This window comes from Ciconia boyciana, chromosome 2 (genome assembly GCF_034638445.1).
Source record: "Ciconia boyciana chromosome 2, ASM3463844v1, whole genome shotgun sequence".
In the NCBI taxonomy this organism is placed as follows: Eukaryota; Metazoa; Chordata; class Aves; order Ciconiiformes; family Ciconiidae; genus Ciconia; species Ciconia boyciana.
Genome location: NC_132935.1, coordinates 76,636,084 through 76,660,839, shown reverse-complemented (window position 1 = coordinate 76,660,839; position 24,756 = coordinate 76,636,084). Strand labels below are relative to the sequence as shown.

Here is a 24,756-nt window from a genome sequence, read left to right as displayed (position 1 = left end):
TCTATGTTTTTAATTATTTTTTAAAAATGGAAGTGACACTCTATACAGACTTAACCGAAGGCTGTTTAAAGTGCCATGCTTTCCAGCTGAAAAGAGTCTGCAGAGAAACCTACTACTGCCAGATACCCAGTGTATCTGTTCTTTTTTTCAGTAATCTGCTGAAAGCTAATCTTCAGTATCACAAGTAAGCCACTGTGTGGAAAAAAAAAGACCACTGTCTCTACTCCTGTTGCATTTACAATAACTATTCTACAGTACCCCATTTTGGAACAAGAAAGAAAAGCGGAAGAAGTTTTTTACAGTTAATATAATGGGATTATGCATCATGGGGCACATCCATTTCACGTTGCTGAGAATAAGAAATTGATGAATTAAAAAAAGACTCTTTAAGCATATTCGACTTCCTGACTATTAGTATTTTTGTGGAACATGCTCACCAAAAGAAAAATGCTTAATATTGCATCAGACATACTTATTCTACAGTTAGATCCAGATCCTGAAACAGTGGTTATTCATTTTTCCTCACATCAACTTACTCATCTCTGGTTTAATTCTTGACTAGATATCCTTAAGTCATTTTCTGTTCTGTTCTAGATAGCAGGATATCCTGGCAGCGCCAGTGGTTGAACTGAAGTCAATCAGCATCGTAATTCATGATTTCTCATGACCTCTCCATCTGATGCCAACTACTATCACAGAAAACTAACAGAATACTCAACTTTGAACATAAGCTTCAAAGGAGAGGAAAAAAACCATGCACATTAATACTTTCTGCACTTAGGGATACCCTAAACCAAACTGCTCTTTCACACTCTACTGTTAGATCTTGCATGTAACAAAACTTTAAAAATTGCACTAGCAGAGAAGCTGAAAGATGGAATAACAGAAAGAAAGAGATCTGACATCTGTCCAAGATTATAAATAATGTTCTCGCCAGCTACGACAGTGGTGCAGATCAGTTTCTGATACACTCAAATGCAAAATTAGTTTAGTCTGAGTCAGATCCGCAGCTTGAAAACTGAAGAACCCTGTTGGCATGTTGCAGTATTAGTTCAAAAAGGCAGCAATTGTTTTTTAATAGTAACAGCCAGACTTCTTTTAGCTATTGGATTGCAAGTTCACCAAGAAAGCACATAGCAGGTGAAGAACACGCAAGTCACGAAGAACAACATATGCTAAAACAGGATTCCCAGATCACAATGAGGTAATGGATGAGCTATTACTGAGAGCCAAGAAGGAATCCCACTGAAGTATGTTTTTAATATATTTTATATCATTATAAATTTATTCTAGAAAAGCCACTGATATTCTGCTACAGGCAGAGCAACCTTGGTCCTATTAGTGTGATTTAATTCTGGGAAGTGAGCTCCATCTCCCTCCCTCTTGTCTCAGACTAAATACAGAACACTACCACTTTAGAAATGCTCCTGAAGTTTGTCTCTCTATATAAAGTTTATAGTCCCCAGCTGTCATAAACTCCAAGATAATCTGTATTTCTTCTGTATTTTACGATGAAAATTTGACATTAAGAAAGGACAGACAACTCAGTATCATACATTATTAAACAGCCTGTCACACAAAACAAAAACATGTATTTTGTTTTCTCAAACTGAAAAAAACATGCCTAAAAAAGTTAATGAAACAGTATTTTTTTTATGTTGTCTCATAAGAAGATTCAACACCAAAAAATAAAATGGCTAATTTTTCACAGCAGTGTCACCAAGAGACACCGGACAAAAATTATTCCCTCTGTTTCGTGGTAGCGGATGGTCTCCTGTGCTAACTACCCGTGTGCTTATACCTCTGGTCAAATCAAGACTGGCAAATGACACCTTCTGTAAAGTCTCTGCTTTCAACTACCCTTTCCAGTCAAATGCAAATCCCACATATTTTGCGGATCTAAGATGTACAAAGCACATGAGTTGTTATGATAAGCAGCAGCTTGCTTTTGAACACCTCTCTCTGTGCCCTCACCACTGCATTTCAGCACAAACCTACAAGCTAACATCTGTGCCTACCTGCCTGCTGGGGCGACCCGTACCAGCGGCGGTATGGACCTGAAAGCTGACAATCACAACTGAATTGTGGGTGAAAAAGTAGGAGGACAGATTTCCTTGTTATCTTGGGCGTATCGCTGTACATGTTTCTTCAAATATAAAATCCAGACAGTCATGCCACCTTTCTTTTCTAAAATGACCCATATGAGGTCGCCTATTTATGCCACTTTCTCTATAATGGGATTTTTATTTTCGGGGAGATACAGTACACCATGTGATCTACCTGGGGAGAGTTTTGCCTGAAATCGCTACAAACAGCAGCTTAATTCGAACTGCTGAAGCATCACGCCTCCTTCACTCATCCTCCCAGGGCAATGAAAGAGAAACCATTTCTGCAGCGGGACCGGAGCCCCGCTTTGTTTTTCTTGATCTCGGATTTATATTCGTAGCCGATCATCAATGAGTCTTTGGTAGCTAAATCACAACAGCTCCTCTGTCTGTAGTCAGCAAGGATATGAAAGGGAAATGACCCCCCCAAAAAAAAGAAAAAAAGAAAGAAAAAAAAAGAAAAAAGGAATCCTCTCCCAGAGCCAAACCTCAGTTTACACAGCATGAAGCAATCTCTCCACAAGCTGGCTTCTCTTCTGGGCAGGTTTCATGGGATTGCGGTGCCACAGAAATGCACAAGATCTGCCTTGTTTATGCCCTGTTCTTTTCGAAGCCTGCTCACACCCTCCCCTCTGAAGTGGGTTTATACGTGGCAACACCTGTGTTATCTTAGAAACACTTAGGCCAAGAATAATCCTGCACACAGGAGCAGACTCTTTTTACACCTGCCTGCTGAGCACAGAGGGGCACGTAACCTGGCTGAACGGTTTGGAGTCAGCATCAACGGGCTTTCCTATAAAGCAATGGAGTCAAAGCAGTAACTTGGCAGGGCGTGACGTGCCAGAAATTCAGCTCAGCGAAAAAGCGGGATGGAGGCTTGAGAGGTAGGTGTAGCCAGCAACAGAAACACGATGGACGCGGCAGACTTGAAAGGGTGTGAAATGTGTTGAGGGGAGCAAGGGAGGAGAAGAAATGCTACAGCATACTGGATCTGCGTTAAAACATGCAGTGAAGCAGGTATACCACTGAAAGGCCTTAAGGAGAGAACATCTGCAGAGGCTCCCATACCCGTTGGAGGCTTACGACACCTTTTAATGAGCATTTCCTAATACTCTTCCTCCTCGCCAAGGCCCGTCAGGCCCCCCCTTCTTTTTTATCCTACCTTGCAGAAACCAGAACAGAATTCACACAACTTAGCAGCAGCATAAAACACAGAAATCACAGAACCACAGAAGGGCTGAGGTTGGAAGGGACCTCCGGAGGTCATCTCGTCCAACCCCCCTGCTCAAGCAGGGCCACCTAGAGCCCGTTGCCCAGGCCATGTCCATTTTTTTCCCTTTGGTCTTCAACACCTCCCTTCACATGGGTTAAAAAAACATGAGGATTCTGTCTGAATGCATAAACTGTATTTCCCAACAGCTGGAGCTGTTGGAAAAATCCACTGCAATTTCCAACAGCAAAAACCGCCACCTTTGCACATCTGCTACAGACACCTACTGCATGGTCAGGGTCTAGGACAATACTGTAATGAAAGGAATTAAATAAACCAAAATACACACAATGTAAGAAACTGCTTCTCCTTTCTGATGGCAGTGGCGGACTAGAAAGAATTTTGCTCATTATTGCTGTATTTTAATTTAGCCTTGCAGTCCCAAAACTGTGTAATAAAACTGCTTCATCCACACCCCATCCACAACCAGCAAGACACAAGGTAGGCACAGGAACGGGTTCACACAGTTAGGGCATCTGTTCTTGCACCTGCATTTGCAGAATTTACCTGTCCTAGAGACATGAAGTGACTCCATTTCTGAGTCTGGCCCTTGTGCAGCAATTCTAATTTGCAAAGAAGTTTTATAAAAATACATTAGGCCGTATGCTAAGGGAAAATATTTCCCACTGCAAACCCAACACAAAGGGTTTGCTGAAAAAAATGACTTGTGTAAACAACGTTTAGATGTACAAGTAAAGTTTCTCAAGGGGCTGCTCTAACTTGTACCTGAGGTATTTCAGCTTCTGCAGCAGCTCAGGAACTAGAGTAAGGATAAAGGAAGCATCAAACCACACATTCGCTATTTCTGTGCTGTTTCTCTCCCAGAAGATGCAGCACTGAGGCAGCCCCCGGGTCTTGACATAAAACTCCACAGAGAGACTTTACTTCAATCAGCCACTTCCAAGGAGGAGTGTGTTTTAACCACAATTTCAAAGGATATAAAATTTGACAGAATATGGATGCATACACCTGGGTAAACAGTTTAATCCCAAGTGCTGTTTAAGCTCCTGCCTACGTGGTCTTAAAAGGTCTGTTCTGCAGACTCCGTAACTGACCTCGCTGGATCTTGTACGCAACCCAAGCTCAGGGTTGAAGATCAAAGCCTCAGGCTGAAGAGCCAGACCTTCCAGGCTAGCTCCCATAATCCCCACAGATGTTTAATTATGATAAATTATAAACATTTTCTCTGCATTAATAGTCCTTTTTAAAATGTCTATATAATTTATATTAAAATGCTGTTTTAAAGATTCACATAACTTAAAAAACAGTCACTACTGTCTCTCAAATCACCAATTTAGACTGAAATACTCCTGATTTACACTGATATAAATGAGCAGAGAGTGAAGTTTATGGTTGGTTTCTTCCCTATACATGCAATGGACAGCACTCTGCCACAAAATTACATGGGGGTGATCCAGGGCTTTACAGGTCATTCATGATGTTATCATTACACATCGTACATGAAATTAGGAAGCACTAGAAAATGATGCACACTGGTACAAACAAGTTGAGGAGAATTTGGCCAAACAGGAATTCTCTGGTCCTGAATATCTAGTCCTGTTTACAAAGAAAATAGAATTGTTCGAGAAGTGTTAAGGTACATTGGAGATGTGCTGCCTTCAGGAAAGCGAGCAGAATCAAATGAAATTCTGTAATACAGAGAGTCTCACATGCAGAGACCACACAATGCATTCTCATATTTACACCTGACATTAAACACTGGAAATGAAAAACAACAGACACTACCCAAAGCTTCAAAACTAACACACCAGATAGATATAAGACAGCAGATACAAATCAATGCAGAAACGAGTATTTGAATAACCACATGATTTTACAGACCGTAATGCACAGGCTAATTTTTGTTTGGGCTTAAAACATGGAAGTGAATATATAAGAAAACTGCATGGAACTGTCATTTAGAAAAATACCGCAAGACAAAAGTATACAGAGCAAACTGGCTAACCTATACAACTGCACACAGGAACAGCCTGACCGCTCTCCAAGCATTAGTGTCACCTTCTATGCTGGAGACAAAGGCTCACGGTAAAGTGAGGTATGGGGAGACACTCATTTCTTTTAAAAAAGTATTACATCATTAGATTAAAACAAAACAAAGAAAAAAACCCAACCCACAAATCCCAAACACCAAACTTGTAGCTGCTCTTGGCCTGGTGATCACAAAGAACTACCTAACTCTCTCCCTTCTCCATCCCACCTGCTTCACAACAGACAGCGGTCTCATCCAGCACATCAGCTATGCAGCAGAACATTTTGAATCCCCACTAGAATGGGGTGTATTGTCTGGAGGATTTACACCAAGCTACTCTGTTTTTCCATTAACGCTAAATTACAGTAATGTGTACAAAGATGGAAAAGCAATTCCTCGCCAAAAGGCAACTAAAGAATCACACTCCTTAACTTCCCTGTAAAAAAGCTACCAGAGAGGAACTTTTTTTTCCCCTCCCAAAATAAAACCACCCCCATGCATGTACTTGGAACTGAGTAACGCTATATGGTCTTCACGCATATGCGCTATTCTACCATAGACATTATTAACATGTTAATTAAAACTTGATACTGTTATATGTGGGTACACATGCACACATAAAAAACAAGCAATATCTCCGCCTTTTTCTGACAAGTTACATGAACTTAATATTTTTTCATATTCAGGCTAATGTAAATAGCCACTACACAATCCGAAACCGGTTATGCTTTTTTTTTCTTGGGCTTTTTTTTTTTTTCTTGGGCACAGAAACCCACTGACTTCAACTCATTCCCTCTCTTTCACACAGATGCTTAATTCTTCAGGGAAAAGGAGGGAAGATCTAGCCTAAGTTGCCAGGTTGTTTAGCAGGAAAGGATTCTCAAATGAAAACAGTTGTTTGAAAGTTTCTTCTTCATCCCCTCCAGCATAGGAAAGCCTCGAACTGGAGATCCAGCTTGTGCATCCCTCTCTGAAACAGCCGAGAGATTTGCGTCTAGAAGGGGGCTCCTGTCAGAATCATCTTTCTGACCTGCGGAGCCTTTCCTGACATCTTAACCGAAAACCTCGCTGCCAGCCCCAAAGCCTTAACTTTCACCTGACCTTCAGACAGCTCCTGGCACTGGAGTGGAAATGCCAGAGGAGGAAAGCTGAACAGGATACAGCACCTTCATACCTTAAATCACTGTTGTGTGGGTGTCCAGACATAAGTCTGAAGAGGGTTCATTTGGGGGTTTTTGTTTGGTTGGTTTTGGGTTCGTTGGGGTTTTTTTTAAGTCACAGCCACTGTTTCAGAACACTGCAATCTCACTTTGTTGAGTATAATCCTGCCGACGACAAGGCTTTCACTGGTATGGTCATGCTAGTCAGCTAGAAGGCTTTTTTCCCCCTCCACAAGAAAGCTTTTTTCCCTGATTAACAAAGAAATTACAAAAGCTTTTGGTGTACACTAAGGCCATGGTATGCAGCTACCATTTTTCTATTTGTATCATTTTTGTACCTGTTTCTATTAGAAGGTTGAATTATTTTCACCACATTGGTAAACTAAAAAAAAAAAAAGACATGTTCTTCAATGTGGGGAAATGGTGACTTGTAGATACACACACTTACATAATCATTGACATAAGGAATAGAGAAATATATTGGTTTTCAACATAAAGTAAAGCCAGACAGATACTCCTCGTCATAGCTGAGTCCAGAGTATCGCAGTGGGCAAAGGTGTGCTCTAGTTGGGGGGCACGAAAGAGCAGACTGCAATGAGCTTCACTAAACATTTGGATAGATTTCAATCACATACTAGCAAAAGACTTGGACAAATTAAAGTTTTGTCTCCCAAATAAATAGCACTTTTCTGACATCTCTCTTACTTATTTTTTTTTCCCTGCTGATGTTTATTTATTTGGATTCTCCTGCTTGGCTACCAGTTAACATACATCACTAACTAGTCATCATTATTCAGTCACGACTTAGGGTACCATCCAGCCACAATCTGATCTATTTCTGACTGCAGTCAACGGTTGATACCTATTAATGTTAAAGGTGAAAACAGAACATAACCCTGGGATTATTAATGGTGTCCTTACAATGCTCCTTGCTTTTCCACAGGTCTTTTAGTGTTTTTTACTTAACTCCGTAACTAAAATACTGCCAGCAATCTCCTTGCACTTGCAGTCATTTACCAATTTCATGCCTTAATAAAAAAATGCTGCACAATAATAACAATTTATAAATGCAGAGCGTACTTTCAACGAAAACAAGTTTCCAGTCAGTCCACAAATAAAAATCCTCATGGCTCCACAGCTTTCCTTTGAGTCACGAGTAAAGAGCAACTAGATGCTAGAAACTCTGAATAACCCACACGCCCACGCTACATGCGTCCAAAGATCATTTCCCAGCAGACATTTGTGGGCTCGTTACTAACGATCCAGCTGCTAATTTAGCATCTGCTCTTGTTCTCGGGTTACCAGCAGGTCCCTCCCTACCCCACAACCCCGCTCTGAATGGGTCGTACTCACGCACAGCTTTGCTTCTTTAAAATACGCTGGTATATTTAGCAACAGTAAGCGACTTTACATGATAAGGAGGAGGCATGGTTCAGATTAAGAAGGTAAATAAAACTCAGTCAAGTTAATCAAAAGCAGGCTTCACAAAACAAAAGTCTTTTTGATTTGGTCATGTCAAGAGAGATTGGAAGGAGGAAAAAAAGCTTCCTATATTACAACTTAATCTAGAAAGGGAAAAGAATACCATTTTTCCCCCTCCCCTTTCTCTAAAAGGCAACTTGCTGCAGTTTATTTAAACTAGAATTTCTTCACTATGAAACCAAAACATGCAAGTTATGCCATGTATTTTTGCTGCATAAAGTGAAAAAACCCATATTTTCACAAGTGTATTTTTTTTAGAACTGGATTCAGACATTAAAACATTACTTTCAGCTTTGCTGGAAAGTGAAACTGCCACCAGTAAAGAAAAGTTCTGAACTTTCACTCAAGACTAACTCAGTTTTGTAGATGAAAAGGTCCCTGCTCTTTGTATATTACATTTAATTTCATTACTAAAACTGAACTTCATGACTTATATAATGGTATCATAAAGTTACACAACATTCACTTGTTTTGATTATTAATACGTTTTGAGACAGAGTGAAAAAAATTAATGTACTGAAGTACTAAGCCGATATAACTCCATTTACTGAACACGTGCATAGAAATTGAGCCACTTTGTGACAAAAATAATTTAATGCAATGAAGTATAAAGTGCTATTTAAAAAGGAAAACATTTTTCGCTGTAAAAAAGTAAGTGCATTATCACCTACTCTGTTCTCTCATTTCAGTGTTCACTGAAATACTGTTCTATTAGAATACATTTATTTATGCAAACTGTAATAAAGACGGCGCATTATTAATTACAGACCAATTTAAGCAGAGAGACACACTCAGACATAATAAATTAATTGATGCCAATATTTAGATCTGTAACCAGAGGTCATATGGCTTGTTATCAATTTTATGTAATTACAAAGGTGTGTATCAGAATACACTCTTATTGCCAAAGCTTGAAGAGAGCTGGAATCAGACTAAGCAAGAAAAAAAAAGTAATTCTATTCTTACCTAAATCCTACCTATAAGCCTAAATCTAAAATTTTTAAGTGTTTCTTCTAACAACCTGGTGGTAAAATTTACATCTAATAATGTAAAACTTTATGATTACTGCTGTACCTAGACAAGTTAACTTGTTATTTTGTGAACACATTTTTTCCCCTTTTTTCTGCAGCACAGGAACCCCCGGTGAGAGAACACAGCAGAGAGAACTGAAAGATGTCAGGGGGAAAAAAAAAAAGACAAGCGGCTTGAGGAAAGCGATTTACGTAGCTGTGCATTTCTAAACCTTTCCTTTATCACATGCCCAGCTGTGTCTTTACACACACTCCTCGGGTCTGCAGGGTTCGGGACCTTCTGGGCCAATGTCAGCAGTAAGGACAGCATTAGAGGCATGAAAGCATTGTTGAAGCCTACCTGGGGAGTCACAGCTCTGCGAAGAGCTACAGGTTTGTGGACGAGACCTGGAAGGACCAAGAGCACGAGACCGAGCAGAGCATGGCTGTCGGACGGCAAGCCATGGCAGAGCAAGCTCCTTCCAACGCTTTTATAACACAGCCCCTGAGCAGCGATAACTTTACTCCAGATACAAACTCAAGTACGCGATTCTCCTCTTCTGTCATGCCACAAAATTAGAAACTTGCAAGAGAGAATTAAAAAAAAGGGCCAGAAGGAATAAACTTCACTATCAAGGGACTGATTCATTTTTTCCAAGTGTTCTCTCCAAGTGAGCTCTATTTACTCTGAGCTCCCAGGGATGTACATGTACTTTCAGTCAATTTTAATAAAATCATGAAGACCCGAACTCCACCACTTGTGAAATCTGCAGGCACCAGTGCCAAACCACAGAAACACACTGACTGTGTCTCGTAAGCACCGAGTGATACAAGCTAATACAGAATTTCAGGCAATTTTGAGTCCGCATCAGATGTCAACACGGCTGCAACCTACTGTGCAGCAATAAAAGCAGATATCACTCAGTCCTCATCTTCCACGTGCATTTTGAAGAACACAAGCCACCTCCCAAATTTTGTTTCACCTCACAGTACCACCCCCCTAAATAACAGGAGTTTCATCACGGAACACTTAGTTTCCCCATGTACAGAAAATTTTATAATGTATAAGCTTGCATGGTCTGTCAGATCATTATCCTCATAAATCCATCCATGACGTCAACATTTGCTTGATGTAAATAGATTTCAGAACAGTTCTGGAAGGAACAGCACAGCTGTACGACACAGTGGACATGCTGGCTCCAGAAGCAAGGGCCCATACAGTAGCATTTATTTCCAATATTACACAACACACGTTGCCCAAAGCACAGCTTTTAATCTTCCATCTGCAACTCCGTGTGAAATACAAACACATTAATTCAGAGATAGGCTGCAATTTTCAAAGAATCCTAAAACAGTCACACATTTGCTTTTAAATGCCAAGTGCGCCAACCAAACTAGTAGGATCAAAGAAAAATGTATTTCTTCCTACCTGCCGTAAAACAGATCGGTGCCACGCGCGCACTCTCCCTTGTGCTACCCATTGGTACAAAGGCGTGCTACTAAGCCTACCTGTAAGCAAGGACTAAAGCTGTGCATGAAGCATCGATACCCTAAGCCTCTCTCGCACTGCTCCCAAGCAGTTACACGTGTACTACTCACCAACATCACGCAAAGAAGCCTCCGAAACGGCTCCTGTGTGGACCTCTCTATGCCTATATGATTTAATTCTGAAGAACTGAGATATTTTCTGTGATAAGCATTATGGAACAAATCTCAGGCACTTCAGAAGGCACAAAAGGAACACGATGCCTCCAACTCAGTTTCCTGAGTTTTATAAGAAATGTTCATCTGGTTGCTGGAAGATAAGACAACACTGTTTTTACTCTCTTAACTGCATCACCATAGTACAATTGACTACCACTGAACTTACTGTTTTTCTTTCTATACATGATGACAGTATCCTCGGTTAAAGGAAAAAGCTGCATAGAAAATTGAGAAAAGGCTCTCTAGGGAGTTTTAAGGTTTTCACCTTAAATAACGCTTGGTGAAAGCAATTTAATGCAGGAAAACCCCTGTTGCTGATTTGGGGTTTTGTCTTCAAATAAACATGCTTATGAAAGATTTATAAATATTTGAATCCTGTTGCACAGGTATAGCCAGGTGCTAAACAGGGCATGAGGGGTTTCTTTGCAATCTAAGCTTCCATATTATGTTTTCCCAAGTAATTCTGCCTACCTCTTCCTGGCCAAGCCAGGAAGGAAAATTCAGTCTCCATGCTAGTGACACGTTCGTTACCATCTGCTCGGGGAAAAAAGAAATAGCATAGGCTAGATTATTTCTCTGAGATTAATCAAAAGGCTGAAGTACAAAAGATAACCCATAAAAGAGAAGAAAGAGAATATATTTCCCCTTTTCAACTATTTGGGTCATTCACTTGAAGGGCTGATCTTCAGCCGAGGCTGACGTGCATGTCCTCTCTAACAATGGCAGAACAGAGCTCTGCCCCCCGTCATTGTACGTGGCCTCCTATTCAAATTTGGCACCTAAACTCTGCACACGGGGACTACTTTCGTGAAGACAGCTTCATATTTTATATACAGCACAGAGCTGTTTGTCCTGTAACAATACAGGTAAGTGGGAATTTACATTAAAAAATAATGACTGAAAACTGTTCATTACTACACCACTTTAAAAGGTTAATTCGCGCCCCCCCCAAAAAAAAAAAAAAAATAAAATTCAGCGCTACCTGTTTATTTCCAGGTAAATTTAAGCTGCACTGTAAAATATGAAGTAGTTTAAGACCTTCCCCCGCCTGCCCCATCACTTCAATACTAAACCAAATTTAAAAATCTGAAATTATTCTCAGGTAGCAAATTAGTATATAAATAATTGGCAATGCACCGCAAGCAGTATTTCTTTCCAAGTAACTCCTTATGAAAATGAAGCAGCACGGGGAATTTACGGTGCTTTTCATGGCAAGAAACCCAGGGTATCTGTATAAACAGGTTTTATACTTCAGGCAGTTTTATTTTTGTAAAATATTTTCCAGTAGTCCTAGATCTCATTTTTAATAGGAGAAAGTATGGTATTTAACCACTTGAATGCAAAGAGATTTCATTCCAAACTAACTATGGCTAATTTGAGAATACACAGTAATAAACAACAACCAATTATATAGATGAGCAGTATTCTTAAATAAGGCTGGCGTAACGGCATGACAAGTTGTGGGCTTTTCAAAAAAGCATTAGCACTATCTGGTCTTGCAAAAAGAACAAGTGAGAACAAAAACAAGTGACCTCTTTATCCTTAACCAGTATGAACAATATCTTATTAGTGTCCAGGAGGTCTTTAGCTGTAAAATACTGGTGGAAAGATGGCACTTTGAAGTTTACCATCATGCCAATAAAGAAAAGCAAACATAGGTGGAGAATATAGGGGAATATAGGCACTGAACTCACCTATCGTTACTTACACACACAAATTCACCCCCCTTTAAAATGAGATACCTAATTTTTGTTACTTCCAACATAAAATATAAACCAGACCTCCAGTAAAGGGACAAGAGCACCCACAACCATGTCACCGATCTGCCCAAGTAAAGCCCATGCCGGTCCCTCTCCCACCTGTTCGGTGCAGAAGCAGACCCGGAGATTTCGGCAGAGCTGCCTGGGAGTTGCACACCTCAGCCTGGCAAGTGAAGCAGAGCAAAACCAAACTCCACAGGCCCTTCAGCTCTAAAGCTGAATATTAAGGCAATGGGAACATAGCCATGCCCCGCTCTCCTCCATGCTAAACGGGTCTTGTAAATTCAAGCTGCTTCAGAGCAGCTGACCAAAGCCCCATTTCCAATATTGCATTAAACAATTAACCACTGCTTTTGCTGCACTTCATTCTCTGGCAAGTGCAAGCAGACTCTCTGTCCCAAAAGAGGCCAATAAACCATGGGAACAGATAGACTCTGAATCTGCCCAGCCTCTCCTAGTCATTTTGTACAATACCAAACTAACAGCCTTAAAAAAAAAAAAAAAAAAAAAAAGATGCTTCTAAGAAAAAACAAAATCCCTGGTTTGCCTTATATGAGGCTGGAGGAGAACAAACCTTCAAAAAAATGGAAAGAAACAATATAGCTGGGGTGAGGGGAGAAGACCCTGTATTTTGATCCTGGCATCAAGTGCTAAAACCTACTGAGACACTGTTTATTAATTGCAAAATAGAACTACTAAAAGCAAAGAAATAAAGTAACAGTTTTCATCCACTGATATTCAATTATTCCCAAAATTCACAATTTGTCTTCTTCAGAAAGAAGAATTCTTCACCAAAAGTATAATCAATTTTCCTTACAAGATTAATTTTTCCTGATACCTGTGAGGTTGAAAACTGGGTAAATACTAGTTGCAGAATAACTAACTACTCTTTAGCAAGGTATTCTCTTGTTTCTTACAAATCCATGCAAGAGTTGGAAGAAGGATTTAATGAACTGTATTTGCTTAAAAGGTAAGAAGAAAAGCAATTTTATGTTTGTCATGAAACAGTTTAATCATCACTGTACAGTTCTAGGACTGTGCTTGGATAGTCTCTTTCTAGATAGTTTTACGAAGGTGGTACAATCTACAAGGCCTGAAAAGAAGGGACAAAATAAGCCAACTGACTTTATTACTTAAAACTGCAGTATAACTTTTTATCCTCCTCCTAAATACACAGTGATTTGTAAAATTCACAATTCTCTAAATTTAAGATGAAATACTGTTCCGTAATTACCCACATAAAAGGTGAGTTATAGCTATCATCTTTTTTTCTTGCTATTTTTAAGTTTGACCCTGGACTCTCTATCCATCACACACGGATACATCTGTGTTTGTCTCACCACAGAAAAGTCAGGTTTGAAAAGGTTTGCATGAACACATTATATTCAGGAATAACAAACTGGATCTGAAGATAGCAATCCTCAACTTACTAACGTAAGCGCAGGAGCAAAATATCTTCTGGTTTATAAAAGCCCTGATGGAGTTCGAGGCTGATGTCCTGGCACACTCTTGTTCCTCCCCGGCATCCCCATGCCAGGCTGACCTCAGGCACGTCCACTACGACACACAGCCCAGCGCGGGAGGATCCGCAGCTTCCCTGGGTACAGGAAGGCTTCGGGACTCACCGAGGACAGAAACTGGTCCCAGTTTGTCTCCCTCTGGACAAGGCACTACCCAGGGAACAAAGCTGCACAACAGACGTTAAGGAACCGTAAAACAAGACAGCAACAAGACTGCGTGTCTCGAAAAGCCCAAGGTTATGCACATCTGACACGGTAACATTATTTTAGCATGCGATGCTGCTCTGAGTGCTGTGAGATGACCAAGTGACTCTCCAGTTCAGCACAGGCAGAGAAACAGAGGTAATTAAAAGCAAGCAAAATAAATAACTGTGTTAATTACGACACCGGCAGTTGAGGAACATGATCTGACCTATTTGTAGCTGTATTTAATGAATGGGTAGAGTCAGTCTTAGGAGCACCTGAAGGTGTCACAGTACCAAGATTTTAATCACAGCAGAAGCCAAAAGCTGGTCTCCTTCCCAAGGAGAAAGCCCTGTCCTAGCAGGGACTGGTCAGAGCACTTGTCGGCAGCGACCGCAAGCAACACCAGGAGCCCTGTTCCAGCAGAGAAACCTGTGCTGACACTGAAACATGAGCTGCACCCCCAGGGAACCCGGGAGTAATTTATTTGGCATCCATGAAAGTGTAGGCTTGGTACCAAGTACCATGAGAAGTTACTCAAAAAAAAAACCCAAAAGAAAAGGGGGGAAAAAAAAAGGAAAAAGAAAAAAAAGGAAAAGAAGGAATCTGGAGTCACACCAAGATATTCCCCCATCAACACCCAGAACCACTGCTGTGCTGTTCAGAAATAAAGCACTGCAACAGGAGGAGAGATCGAAGAAAAGCACAGGAAAGTTTTTTCTTCCAATTTGACTGAAACTATTTATTGATTTTGGAGACTCCCCTCATGGCACTCTCACACAAAACCAGAGGGGAAAATACATGTCCCATGCACAGTAAAATCAGACATGCCATCCTTGATGTATTTACCTAAGTGGTTATTTTTGCTACATGTGCAAGATCCTCACCTCAAACAAAAAGGGAAAATGCAGAAAGAAAAGCCGTCTAAGCACAGAAGTAAGAACAAAAATGAAATAATATGTTTTATTATAAAATAACTTGGAGCTTTTATTATCTTTCTGGAACCTGCTAAAGCAGGACAGAAATAATGCTTATATCCCGAAATAACTCTACACAAGAGAAATAAAAGAAGTATTAGTATTTTAAAGGGTCTTGAACAGAATTTACTACTTTATTTTCTGTTACATTAGAAAGCCACTGCCGCAGCTCCCAACAGACCTCAGGGGCGAGCATGGGAGAACACCCACTGCGGGATGTGTGGGGCGGGAAGGAAGAGAAGATCTTTTAAAACAAAAGTCATCTAGATAATATAAAACAGAGATCTTTGCAGCTTTCCTCCTGTGTCCCTGGAGAAGCTGGCTTTGACCGAGCTGATTCTGCATCTGGTGGATGTTACATACATCACAACACGAGGACCTTCGTGCAGCCTTGGAGGACAAACTCCTCCTCACGTCACCATCACACCGTCTCCTGACACCACATAACACAAGTACCAAGGAGAAATCCAGCAGTCTCACCCCAAAAAACCAAACTGCCTTTCCAGAGGAAGGGGGACCAGCAGACCAACAGAAACGACCGTCAGACCTGGGAGATGGCAGCAACTGGTCATCAGTGGTGCACCCGTACTCAGGCCCTTGAATTTTGTTGTTCTCTAGGCTAACTAAACCATCAAAAAATTATTAACAAAAAAGCAGTAATATAAAGAGGTTTTATATCGTCTAACTATGAATGGTAGCAGATATGTTTATTAAAACAATGTTTGAAAATTCAGAAAGCATCTCATCAATCATCAATGTTACCCACTTTAAATCCCTATGTATTTGTGTGGTCTTCAAAAAAGAAGGAAAAAAAAGTCATTAACCCTTGATTACCAAAAAACAACAGAGCTCTACCCTTCTGGCTCAACTTCACAATAAAACATCGGTACCAGTCGATCAGATCAGCATGCATTAATAGAAATAAAACCCAACACACAGTGAAGGAAAACAGGTACAGCAAACAGAGAATTGTACTGCTTGTTAGCCACCCTTGCTGAAAACATGAAGTAACACTTATCTGATTAAGTACTTCTGGATTGGTACTTGCTGTTGAACCTTACAATACGGCTATATTTAGAACACTAATAACATAAAATGTAATTTTCTTTCTCAAGCTCCGTGCCAGTGGTATAACTTTGCATCTTATCTGTTTATTTTATTGAGTAAAGGAAGTTTTCACTGTTAGCACCACAAAACGAGCACGGCTCAGAAAGACCGTATTTTCTTCTAGCCTTTGGGTCATTGCTAGAGCTTGCTATGGAAACATCGATTGCAACACAACAGCTTCAAGAATAGTGAGGCTTGTGTTTATTTGGCTTCTTGCTCGAAGAAAAAGGGAGGACTCCAGGCTGCCGGGTGGTCCTGGCAATTCAGTGTAGTAAAAGCTACCGCAGGTTTAAACCTCAGCCTTTCCTGCACCAAGCAAGTCCTCGAATGTGGGTTTTCTGTAAGCAAGTTCCCTAATTACCTGGCTGCTGACTCCTTACGTGAGGGACTCTCCATCACACCTTCCTGAGCCGTTCCTCTTTGCATACGCCACAGTAACATGGAGAGAGAGAGGCAGAGCAACTCACAGACCAACTTTATAACTTATGTGCAGATCAATCTCCTTTAATAAAAATAAGGCACTGGAGAACACAGAACTGAACCCAAAAACGCCGTCTGTCTGCTGCACCTCTGCAAGTGCCTCGGGCCCAGCCTACACCAAGTTCTCACTTCATTTGCACCTCTCCTACCTGCTTTAATGATGCTCACCATCTTAAAAAAAAAAAAAAAAACAGCAGAAAAAAAGTATGCCAGTGTTGTATCACTTTCTGAGTACCAGAGAAAGCTTTATAACTCACATTTCATCACTGAAACCGTCAGAGGAGACTGCCAACTCTCTTCCATACAACACATTGCAAGGAACACATAAAGCACAACTTTGCACGCAAATATCAGGTTGAATTTACTGGATCAGCAATAAGAAGCAAAATTTTTTATCCTGTAGACACTCTCAATCTGGAAGCTATAGTGAGAACAAAGGAACATAAACAGAAAAACCATTCTCAATCAATTTTGTTTCCCCACTTCCCTGATTATGACAACTGCTCTGCACAAATGCACAGCATCTTAGGCAGCTTATTAGCTGGGGGAATAATGAAACCGAAAAGACAACATTTCTGGTGCAAGGGGACCGAAGCGGGAGGAGATGCTGTGTGTCAGTGTCATCGCAGCGCAGCCCTGCCACGCAATCTTTGTGACTCACTCCTTGGCATGGGTTAAGTCCCTGGCTCATCGCTGACACTCTCATGCTGAAACTATGACAACAATATACTATTCCCAGCATCACTTATTTAATGATAAGCAGCCTGCCTCACTGGGCAACTAACAGCTCTGGAAACACTCTATACTTAAAGAGGATTAGTATGTTAATAAAGGTTGTAATTTTCATTAGCTGGGAATGCGGCTACTTTTAAAAGATACTTAAATCACAATTTTAGCTGAAAACACAGATTTTAAGTCTTTTCCCATTCTCAAATTCTAATGCAGGAGCTGGCTTAAGCCGCTACAGAAAAATAAATTTCTAAAGACCCCTCCATCTCTTAGAAGCAACATTAAAGTGTGAAAGCTGTCAATATTCATGGAAATCACAATGCCAGAGCAACACAAAAAGCTGCAGTATACAGAACGCAGTCGTTGCCAGAAAATGAAGTGTTTGCTGATGCTAACAGAGTAGCTAAAGGCCAGACATGGGAACACTTGTTAAGGCACTGAATTGTGATTCAGGAGCAGTGAGGTAGTTCCCCAACTCTGCCACAGGCCTCCTGGCTGCTTTCGGAGCTGGTCATGTAAATATGTTCACACTTTTGCCTATATAAATAAAACGGAATTTCCTACATGTGCTTCTTTAACCCAAAAGAATATTGTTAGGAAGCCTTCATAAATGCTTGTAAGATAAATCAAGTCTGTGACAATAGGAGTCTTAACAGATATTTATAACACCACAGATGTTTAAGAATGCATACACACATAGAAGAAAACTCTCAGTCCTTTGAATGCAAAAAAAATCCCTTCATTCTGACCATAATCATGGCTGTACTGTGATCTCAATTAATCAGCAAAAAGCAATATACCACTTTCCTAGCAAGATTAACTATGCACAAAGCAGCCATGTATTTACTGAACTGACTTCAAAATAAATATTTAAGAAGTTGCTTTCCTTAATGGTCAGCATCATCTAATGCACCCATCTGAGTGCTCTAACATATAGCTAACCCCCCCTTTCCCCAACTTTATCTAGTGCAGCATCCTGGAAATTCACTGTAGTTGGTGCAGCTTGCCCAGATGGGGTGGCAAGTAAAATCTGTCCCATCAAAATGTAGCGCTACCTCCTGCTGCACAGTAAAGTGCTTTCCTGAAGACAAGCAACTTGACTAAGATGTCCTGTAAATTTACAGGAGCAAAACTTGCATGAAAACAAAGCTGGAAATACAAGGGAAAAGACATGAAGAACAAACGAGGCAGGCGACAGTAGGAAAGAGCAGGTTCGATTTCGTCTAACAGTGGCAGAAGCAGCATAGAAGAGCAAGATAAAAAAATACAAAGGATATCCATGGGAAAGAAAATAATGAGAGACGATTGGGAGACGGGGAGAGTGAAAACAAATCCTGAATATTCTAGACAGCCCAAAAATGGAAGAGACTTTAAGAAGCCATCTATTTCATCCTTTACTCTGGTACAAAACTAACAGATTTCTGAAAGAAAGGAAAAAGAAAAAAGGGGGAAAAGTAAGACAGGAGAAGTTGGAAACTGGAATTCAGAAAGAAGAGCTGTCAGAACTGGATTGCATTGCGTTTATCTCACCATTTAGCTTATTCTTACAATTAGCTTGCTTATCTTCACAGCTATCCTGAGATATTAGTCATGACTGAAAACACAAACGTCTTCCAGTATATCGGGTCAATAGTTACATTCATATAGAGGTGCAAAGCACACTAAAAACTGCCTTGTTTCATTTTATGCAATAGCAAGCACAATTATTCTGCCACCGTTACCCGAGTTTTATTTAATGTGACTTATCTCCACTGACACAAAAAGAAATACTTTGGACCCAAACTACATGTGAGAGGAGTATAGGGCTAAAGCTGCCTGCAGTGCTAAAAAAACACATTACAGAGAAATTCCTTGTCTCAGGTGTGCACATAAGAAGCACCGTCTGAATTCCGCGGGAGCAGTGCACGTACAAACGGGGACACAACATGGAGGATAATGCCAAAAGCACAAGTGTCAGTCTTGCAACTGGCCAAGGCAGCAACCTTCAAAGCAGGTACCACACTGCTACTCCACATTTCTAACTGCAGTCACCATCCTTTGCCATTCAGTACTCTGCACATTACACTGAAATCTCATATAAATACAAAGCAGAGGAAACATACAGAAATCGCCCAGTTTTCCACTTTTGATTTACAGATTACTTACACTGTTTTTTCTGTAGACCCTAAATCCTCCAACATCTGAAGGTGAGAGAGAGTTCAGTGTAAGCAGTGTTACGCAGACGTTCACATAGATGTTCTGCAGACTTGTTCTGTACCCTCCAGGCTTTTCAAGACAAGGTTTACAAATAACACACTAAACACAAGCATAATAATAACAACCTTTCTTTTTCTTTTTCTTTTTTTCTTTTTTAGCTGGATGTGCAGTTTCACAAAGTAACCCGCTTAGCTATGCGGAGTAGGCATAAAATAATAGGAAAAGGTTTCAACAAGTTGAGATGCACAACTTGCTCTGTACCTGGGGGTTTGCTTTTCCTGGTTCTTCATGTAAGCGTTACTGACACTTTGCAGCCTTTATCCAACTTCCAGGGTCACTTCAATCCAGCAGATTAAGTCCCTCCAAAGTAGGTGTGCTAGTGTGTGCCCATATTTATTAGTACCATAAGGCCCTGTGAGATAGGGAAGGAAGCTGGAGCACAGAAAATAAAGGTCCTACTTAAAGAAAGCACTCATACATCTTGTTTAACATAGAGGCTTTCCCCAGATGTGGTGAAGACTCCAGAGGAAGCTTTTCTGTGCTCAGACGTAAAGGCACGAAGAAGGACCCTTGAACCGCTGTTTTCCATGGGAGATGGAGATGCTTTCAGTGACAGGGGAAGATGCTCTGCACTTTGCAAGTCTCCTAATGGAGCAGAACCGAACTGGTCCTCTAAGTCCTCATTTTAGGCTTGAGCCCTCGATGCCACTTGTGACCAACCTAAGTCAATTATGCCACACTATGGTCAAAAAAGTCACCACTCAAGACACCCAGAGAGCCCTATCTCTGCTCTCCCTAATGAAATAAGGGCAGATGCACACACCAAGGCAGTGGGTTTCAAACAAGTGCATTACTCTCTTCTAGCACCTGTTGCATGATCACAGAAGAATAAATCCTAATTTCTGCTGCTGCTACTGATTGTCTTAAATTCTCCTTCATAAGCTAAAACAAATGTTTATTAAATAAAGCATTATGAACTTGGTAAAGCTTTACAAAACTCATGCCTAGCAATTAGTAATAATAAAATTCTTGGTGCTGAAACCTACAGTTATTTTTGAAACCGAGAAATGGAGAAAACCCTGCAATACCAGCACAAACTGCATTTTCCTTTGCCATTTAAAACAAAACAAAAAAAACCGCTAACAGTATCCTGCTTTTAAATGTGCAATTCTCAAGCAGCCGTGCCATAAAACACACGTAGTCAATTTATCTGTGTAAAGCACACAGCAGAGCTGCTCTACCCTGTACCAAATGATACATTACATTTGTTCACTGTTTAGTAAGGGAAACTCCTAACGTTGTTGTTAATGATTTACATACAGACAGAACAGCTCTGCCTAAATTTTGTTAAAAATTGTGAAGTTGCGGTCATTTTAACCTCCCTTTCATAACTGCAAGCTAACCCAATCAATAAGCTGGAAACACGCATAGCATTTCTTCTGCCATGAAAGGAAGGTATTTCTGCCACAGTAGCCTTAAAAGCCAGCGTTCCCCGGGCATGCTCCATAGACGCAGCTCACGTCTGGATTCATACAGAATCACAGAATCGTATAGGTTGGAAAAGACCTTTAAGATCATCGAGTCCAACCATAAACCTAACACTACCAAGACCACCACTATAGCATGTCCCTAAGCACCTCATCCAAACGTCTTTTAAATACCTCCAGGGATGGCGACTCAACCACTTCCCTGGGCAGCCTGTTCCAATGCTTGATAACCCTTTCAGTGACATAAAATTTCCCAATATCCAGTCTAAACCTCCCCTGGTGCAACTTGAGGCCATTTCCCCTTGTCCTATCACTTGTTACCTGGGAGAAGAGACCGACCCCCACCTCGCTACAACCTCCTTTCAGGTACCCATACGGGAACCAACAAGGACAGACAAAGCTGCCCTCTTTTCCTGGCCATAGCGGATTTCCTCATTGAACAAGTAAAACCTGATTAGGGACCAAACATCCACCAGTTGCCAGCACGGATGTTAGCAACTCAGGGGATTACACACCATTCACTGAAACCCAGTGCTGACAGCATGGGCACACCCAGGCTGGGAACCTCTGACTTGCAAGAAAAAGCAAGAAGCAGGATTTCAAGGCTGAAATCAGCTCAGATAAAACAGACCGTCAGGCCCCGTTGGTGGGCACGACAGCATTGCCACCAGCTTCCGCAGGAGCGGATTAGCACCCACACACTTTGCTGTACAGTATCGCAAGCACATCTTCACCTCACGACTGGATTCGCCTCCTTGAGCTATGTCAGGAGCGATCCGACTGAAGTTAATGCAGTTACTGCAATTTCTGTTCATATACATTTCTGTGATATCTGAGTCTGGCTGCGCACAGGTTTACACAGATGAAACTGGCTACGTAGGATTCAGGAGGTTTGTTCAGAAACACCCTCAGACTCCAGTACTCATCTCCGAGACCCACTAACCACACGCTTTCTCATTTCAAATTCAAACTCTTTAATGAATCTTTGGATACCTAGCAATCAAGACAAATTTTTTAATCAGCACTGCATCTGAGAAATGCTGGTTACTCTTCACACATGTAAATTGGCATCCTAGATCTCCTCTTCACGAGGATTTGAGAAAGCAGCTATGCTATTCTATCAGCTAAATACAGGGAGGGGAGGTACATTATATCTACTGCTTTTCGTACAAGGTTAGCTTAAAAGGTCACGATCAAACAGGCTCATTTTTTAACAGGAATTAAACATTTTATTTACAAGAAGAGCAGCAAGCTATGTCATGCTCTGCAAGCCAAAGAAACATTGCACACATATGGCTTCATTACCACAGCACTAGTAACGGCACCTTTTCTTCACCCATGGCTCCCTGTTCTACTTTCCGAGTCAGGCACTACAAGACTTCCTACCAACCACAGAAACTCAGGAAATTAAACCTAACAAAACTACTGTAGCCCACTAGCATGTACTTTAAAGCCGTCCCCTATTTATCTGAAAATTAATTTATGACGTAAACGCTAGAACTAAAAATAAAGAAGCTGCTGAAGCAATCGCAGCCTTTTTCGGTCCGTGCAGACAGTGTGAAGTAGAGCAGTAAATTGCAGCGAACAGACAGCACAGCTCCTAAAACTTGCCCAGCTTGTGCTCTGACAAAAGCGATCACTTAGGACTTCATCTCGCTGCTGCTCTCGTTGCTTAATTAACAGACTAATAAATTCACTGCTGGCATGTCCTGTATTTGTTTCTTCTCTTTAAAAACCCCCAGTCCACCTGTGGTTTACACTAGGGCTGATTGTTATTTAGCATTAGTACTGCGAGAGCGGTGCCTGTCACCGAAAGGCCGGAGGAACTGGGAGCAGTGGCCGGCACCGCGGTCGCCGACCAACCTCTGGCAATTTCTGGCGTTTTTAATTCGAGGTTGGCAGCGTTCTTCCTTCCTCCGCCGCGGCCGTGCGGTAGGGCCGAGGGACCCAAGGCCCGGACGGCTGAATCAACCTTTCAAAGGCTTCTGGCACTGCGTACTGGCACGCAGGCAGGCGGGCACACAGGCGAGAACCGCCGCCTGCGGCCGCCGGCTTCCCCGGAGCCGCCCGAGAGCGCAGCGCCCCCGGCGCCCCCCACCGCCGCCGCCGCCGCCTCGCCCAGCGCCCCGGCTCCAAACCGCGGCGGCCCGGGACGGGAGCCGCAGGTGACGGCTGCCTGCCGCCCCACGGGGCCGGAGCGCGCCTGGCCAGCCCGAGCAGCCCTCTGCAAGAAACAAGCCCCAAACCAAACCCCGCTCTCCAGCCTCGCCGGTCTTGCAGACGGAGGGGCAGCGACGGCAGCAGGGTCGGGGCGCCCCTCCCAGAGGGGAAAGGCGAAGCGGACGCCCTCTCCCCCTCCTGACCCTTCCTCACCCCAGCTCCCCCTGCCGTCCCCTGCCCCCGGGCCGTGCCCCCTCTCCCCCGCCCGCCGCCACCCCACCGCCTCCGGGGCGGGCTGCGCCCAGCGCGGCGGAGCGCCGACACCTGCGCGGCGGCTCCGACCTCGGCGGCTCGCCACCCGGGAGAGGGAAGGCGGGAGAGAGGGAGGGAGAGAAGGCACCGAGGCCCGCCGGCCAGCGCGGCTGCTGCCGCTGCCGCTGCCCGGAGGCGCTCCCGCCCGCGGAGGCGAGCGGCGGCCGGTCCGTCCCGGGTCGCGGCGGGTGGCTTACCCGCTGGGAGGCTTGCTGGCCCCGGGGCGCACGAGGGTTTCCATCGCCGGGTCCCCCTCGCCGCTTCTGAAGGGACGGGCCGGTCCGGACGCGGTCCTGCAGCGGGGCAGCGGCGAAAGTCGGCGGCGGGGGGGGATCGGGAGAGGAGAAGAGAGGAGTGAGAGCCGGCCTCGCCCCCTCCCTCACGCCCACCTCCCCCGGCCGGCCCCGCTCCCCGCCCCGCACCGCTGCCGGGCGGCACTGCCCGGGGCGCCGCCGCCGCCGCCGCCGCAGCTCCCCGCCCCGCCCCGGCCGCGGGCTGCGGGCGGGGATGCCCCGCCGAGGCGGCACACGGCGGCCCCTCGCCGCCCCCCCGCCCGCCTTACCGGGCCGGCCGCGGGCACTGACAGCTTGGCTGCGCCCGCCGAGGAAGGGGCTGCCCGGCGGGGCGAGGGTCAGGCGGCGGGGCGGGCTGCGCTCCCGCCGGGGGCGAGCGGCTGGGCTCGGCGCGGCCGGCCGCTGCCCGCTCCGCGGCCCGGGCAGCCCGGGAGGGCGGGCGGGGGCGTGCAAGCCCGTTTCCATGTGACCGGCCGGGACAAACGCAAACACGGCGGCGGGCACTGCCGGGGCGGCCGCCCACGCCGCGGCGGGGGAGAGGAGGGGATGGGGGAACCCGCGGGAGGGAGAAGCGGCAAGCCCCACCGCCGGCACCAGCTCAGACAGCCTCCTACGCCTCTTTTGCTATAAACTTGGCAAAGCCAAAGCTCGCCGGGCGGCTGTCCCCGGCGGCTGGGCCCCGCGGGGAGCGAAGGCTTGCCCAGCACCTCACGTTGCGGCGTAAGGCTTGCTTCTTGTTACCTTTATTCCTACAGATTTTTTTATTTTCTTGGAGGCGGCGCAAACAACTCTTAAAATGAGTGGCGGCTTCAGTCAAGAGAGGGGCAGAAG

At 43.4% G+C, this 24,756-nt stretch overlaps 1 protein-coding gene across 7 annotated transcripts in view; it reads right to left on the bottom strand.

Moving 5' to 3' along the window:
• The window catches only part of COBL (cordon-bleu WH2 repeat protein), a 163,799-nt gene extending 139,427 nt beyond the window's left edge, over positions 1-24,372 (bottom strand). For 5 of the 7 annotated variants that reach the window (XM_072853000.1, XM_072853002.1, XM_072853006.1 and 2 more), the window contains exons 1-2: positions 24,195-24,372; positions 23,830-23,925 (exon numbers count right to left, since the gene is read on the bottom strand). In XM_072853000.1, coding sequence (XP_072709101.1) covers positions 23,830-23,873 — 44 coding nt within the window. In that variant the 5' untranslated portion in view covers positions 23,874-23,925; positions 24,195-24,372. Of the gene's footprint in view, positions 1-23,829; positions 24,022-24,194 lie in introns of those variants that run through there. The other 2 variants (XM_072853005.1, XM_072853001.1) reach the window with 2 other exon arrangements.
• Positions 24,373-24,756: the final 384 nt, after the last annotated feature.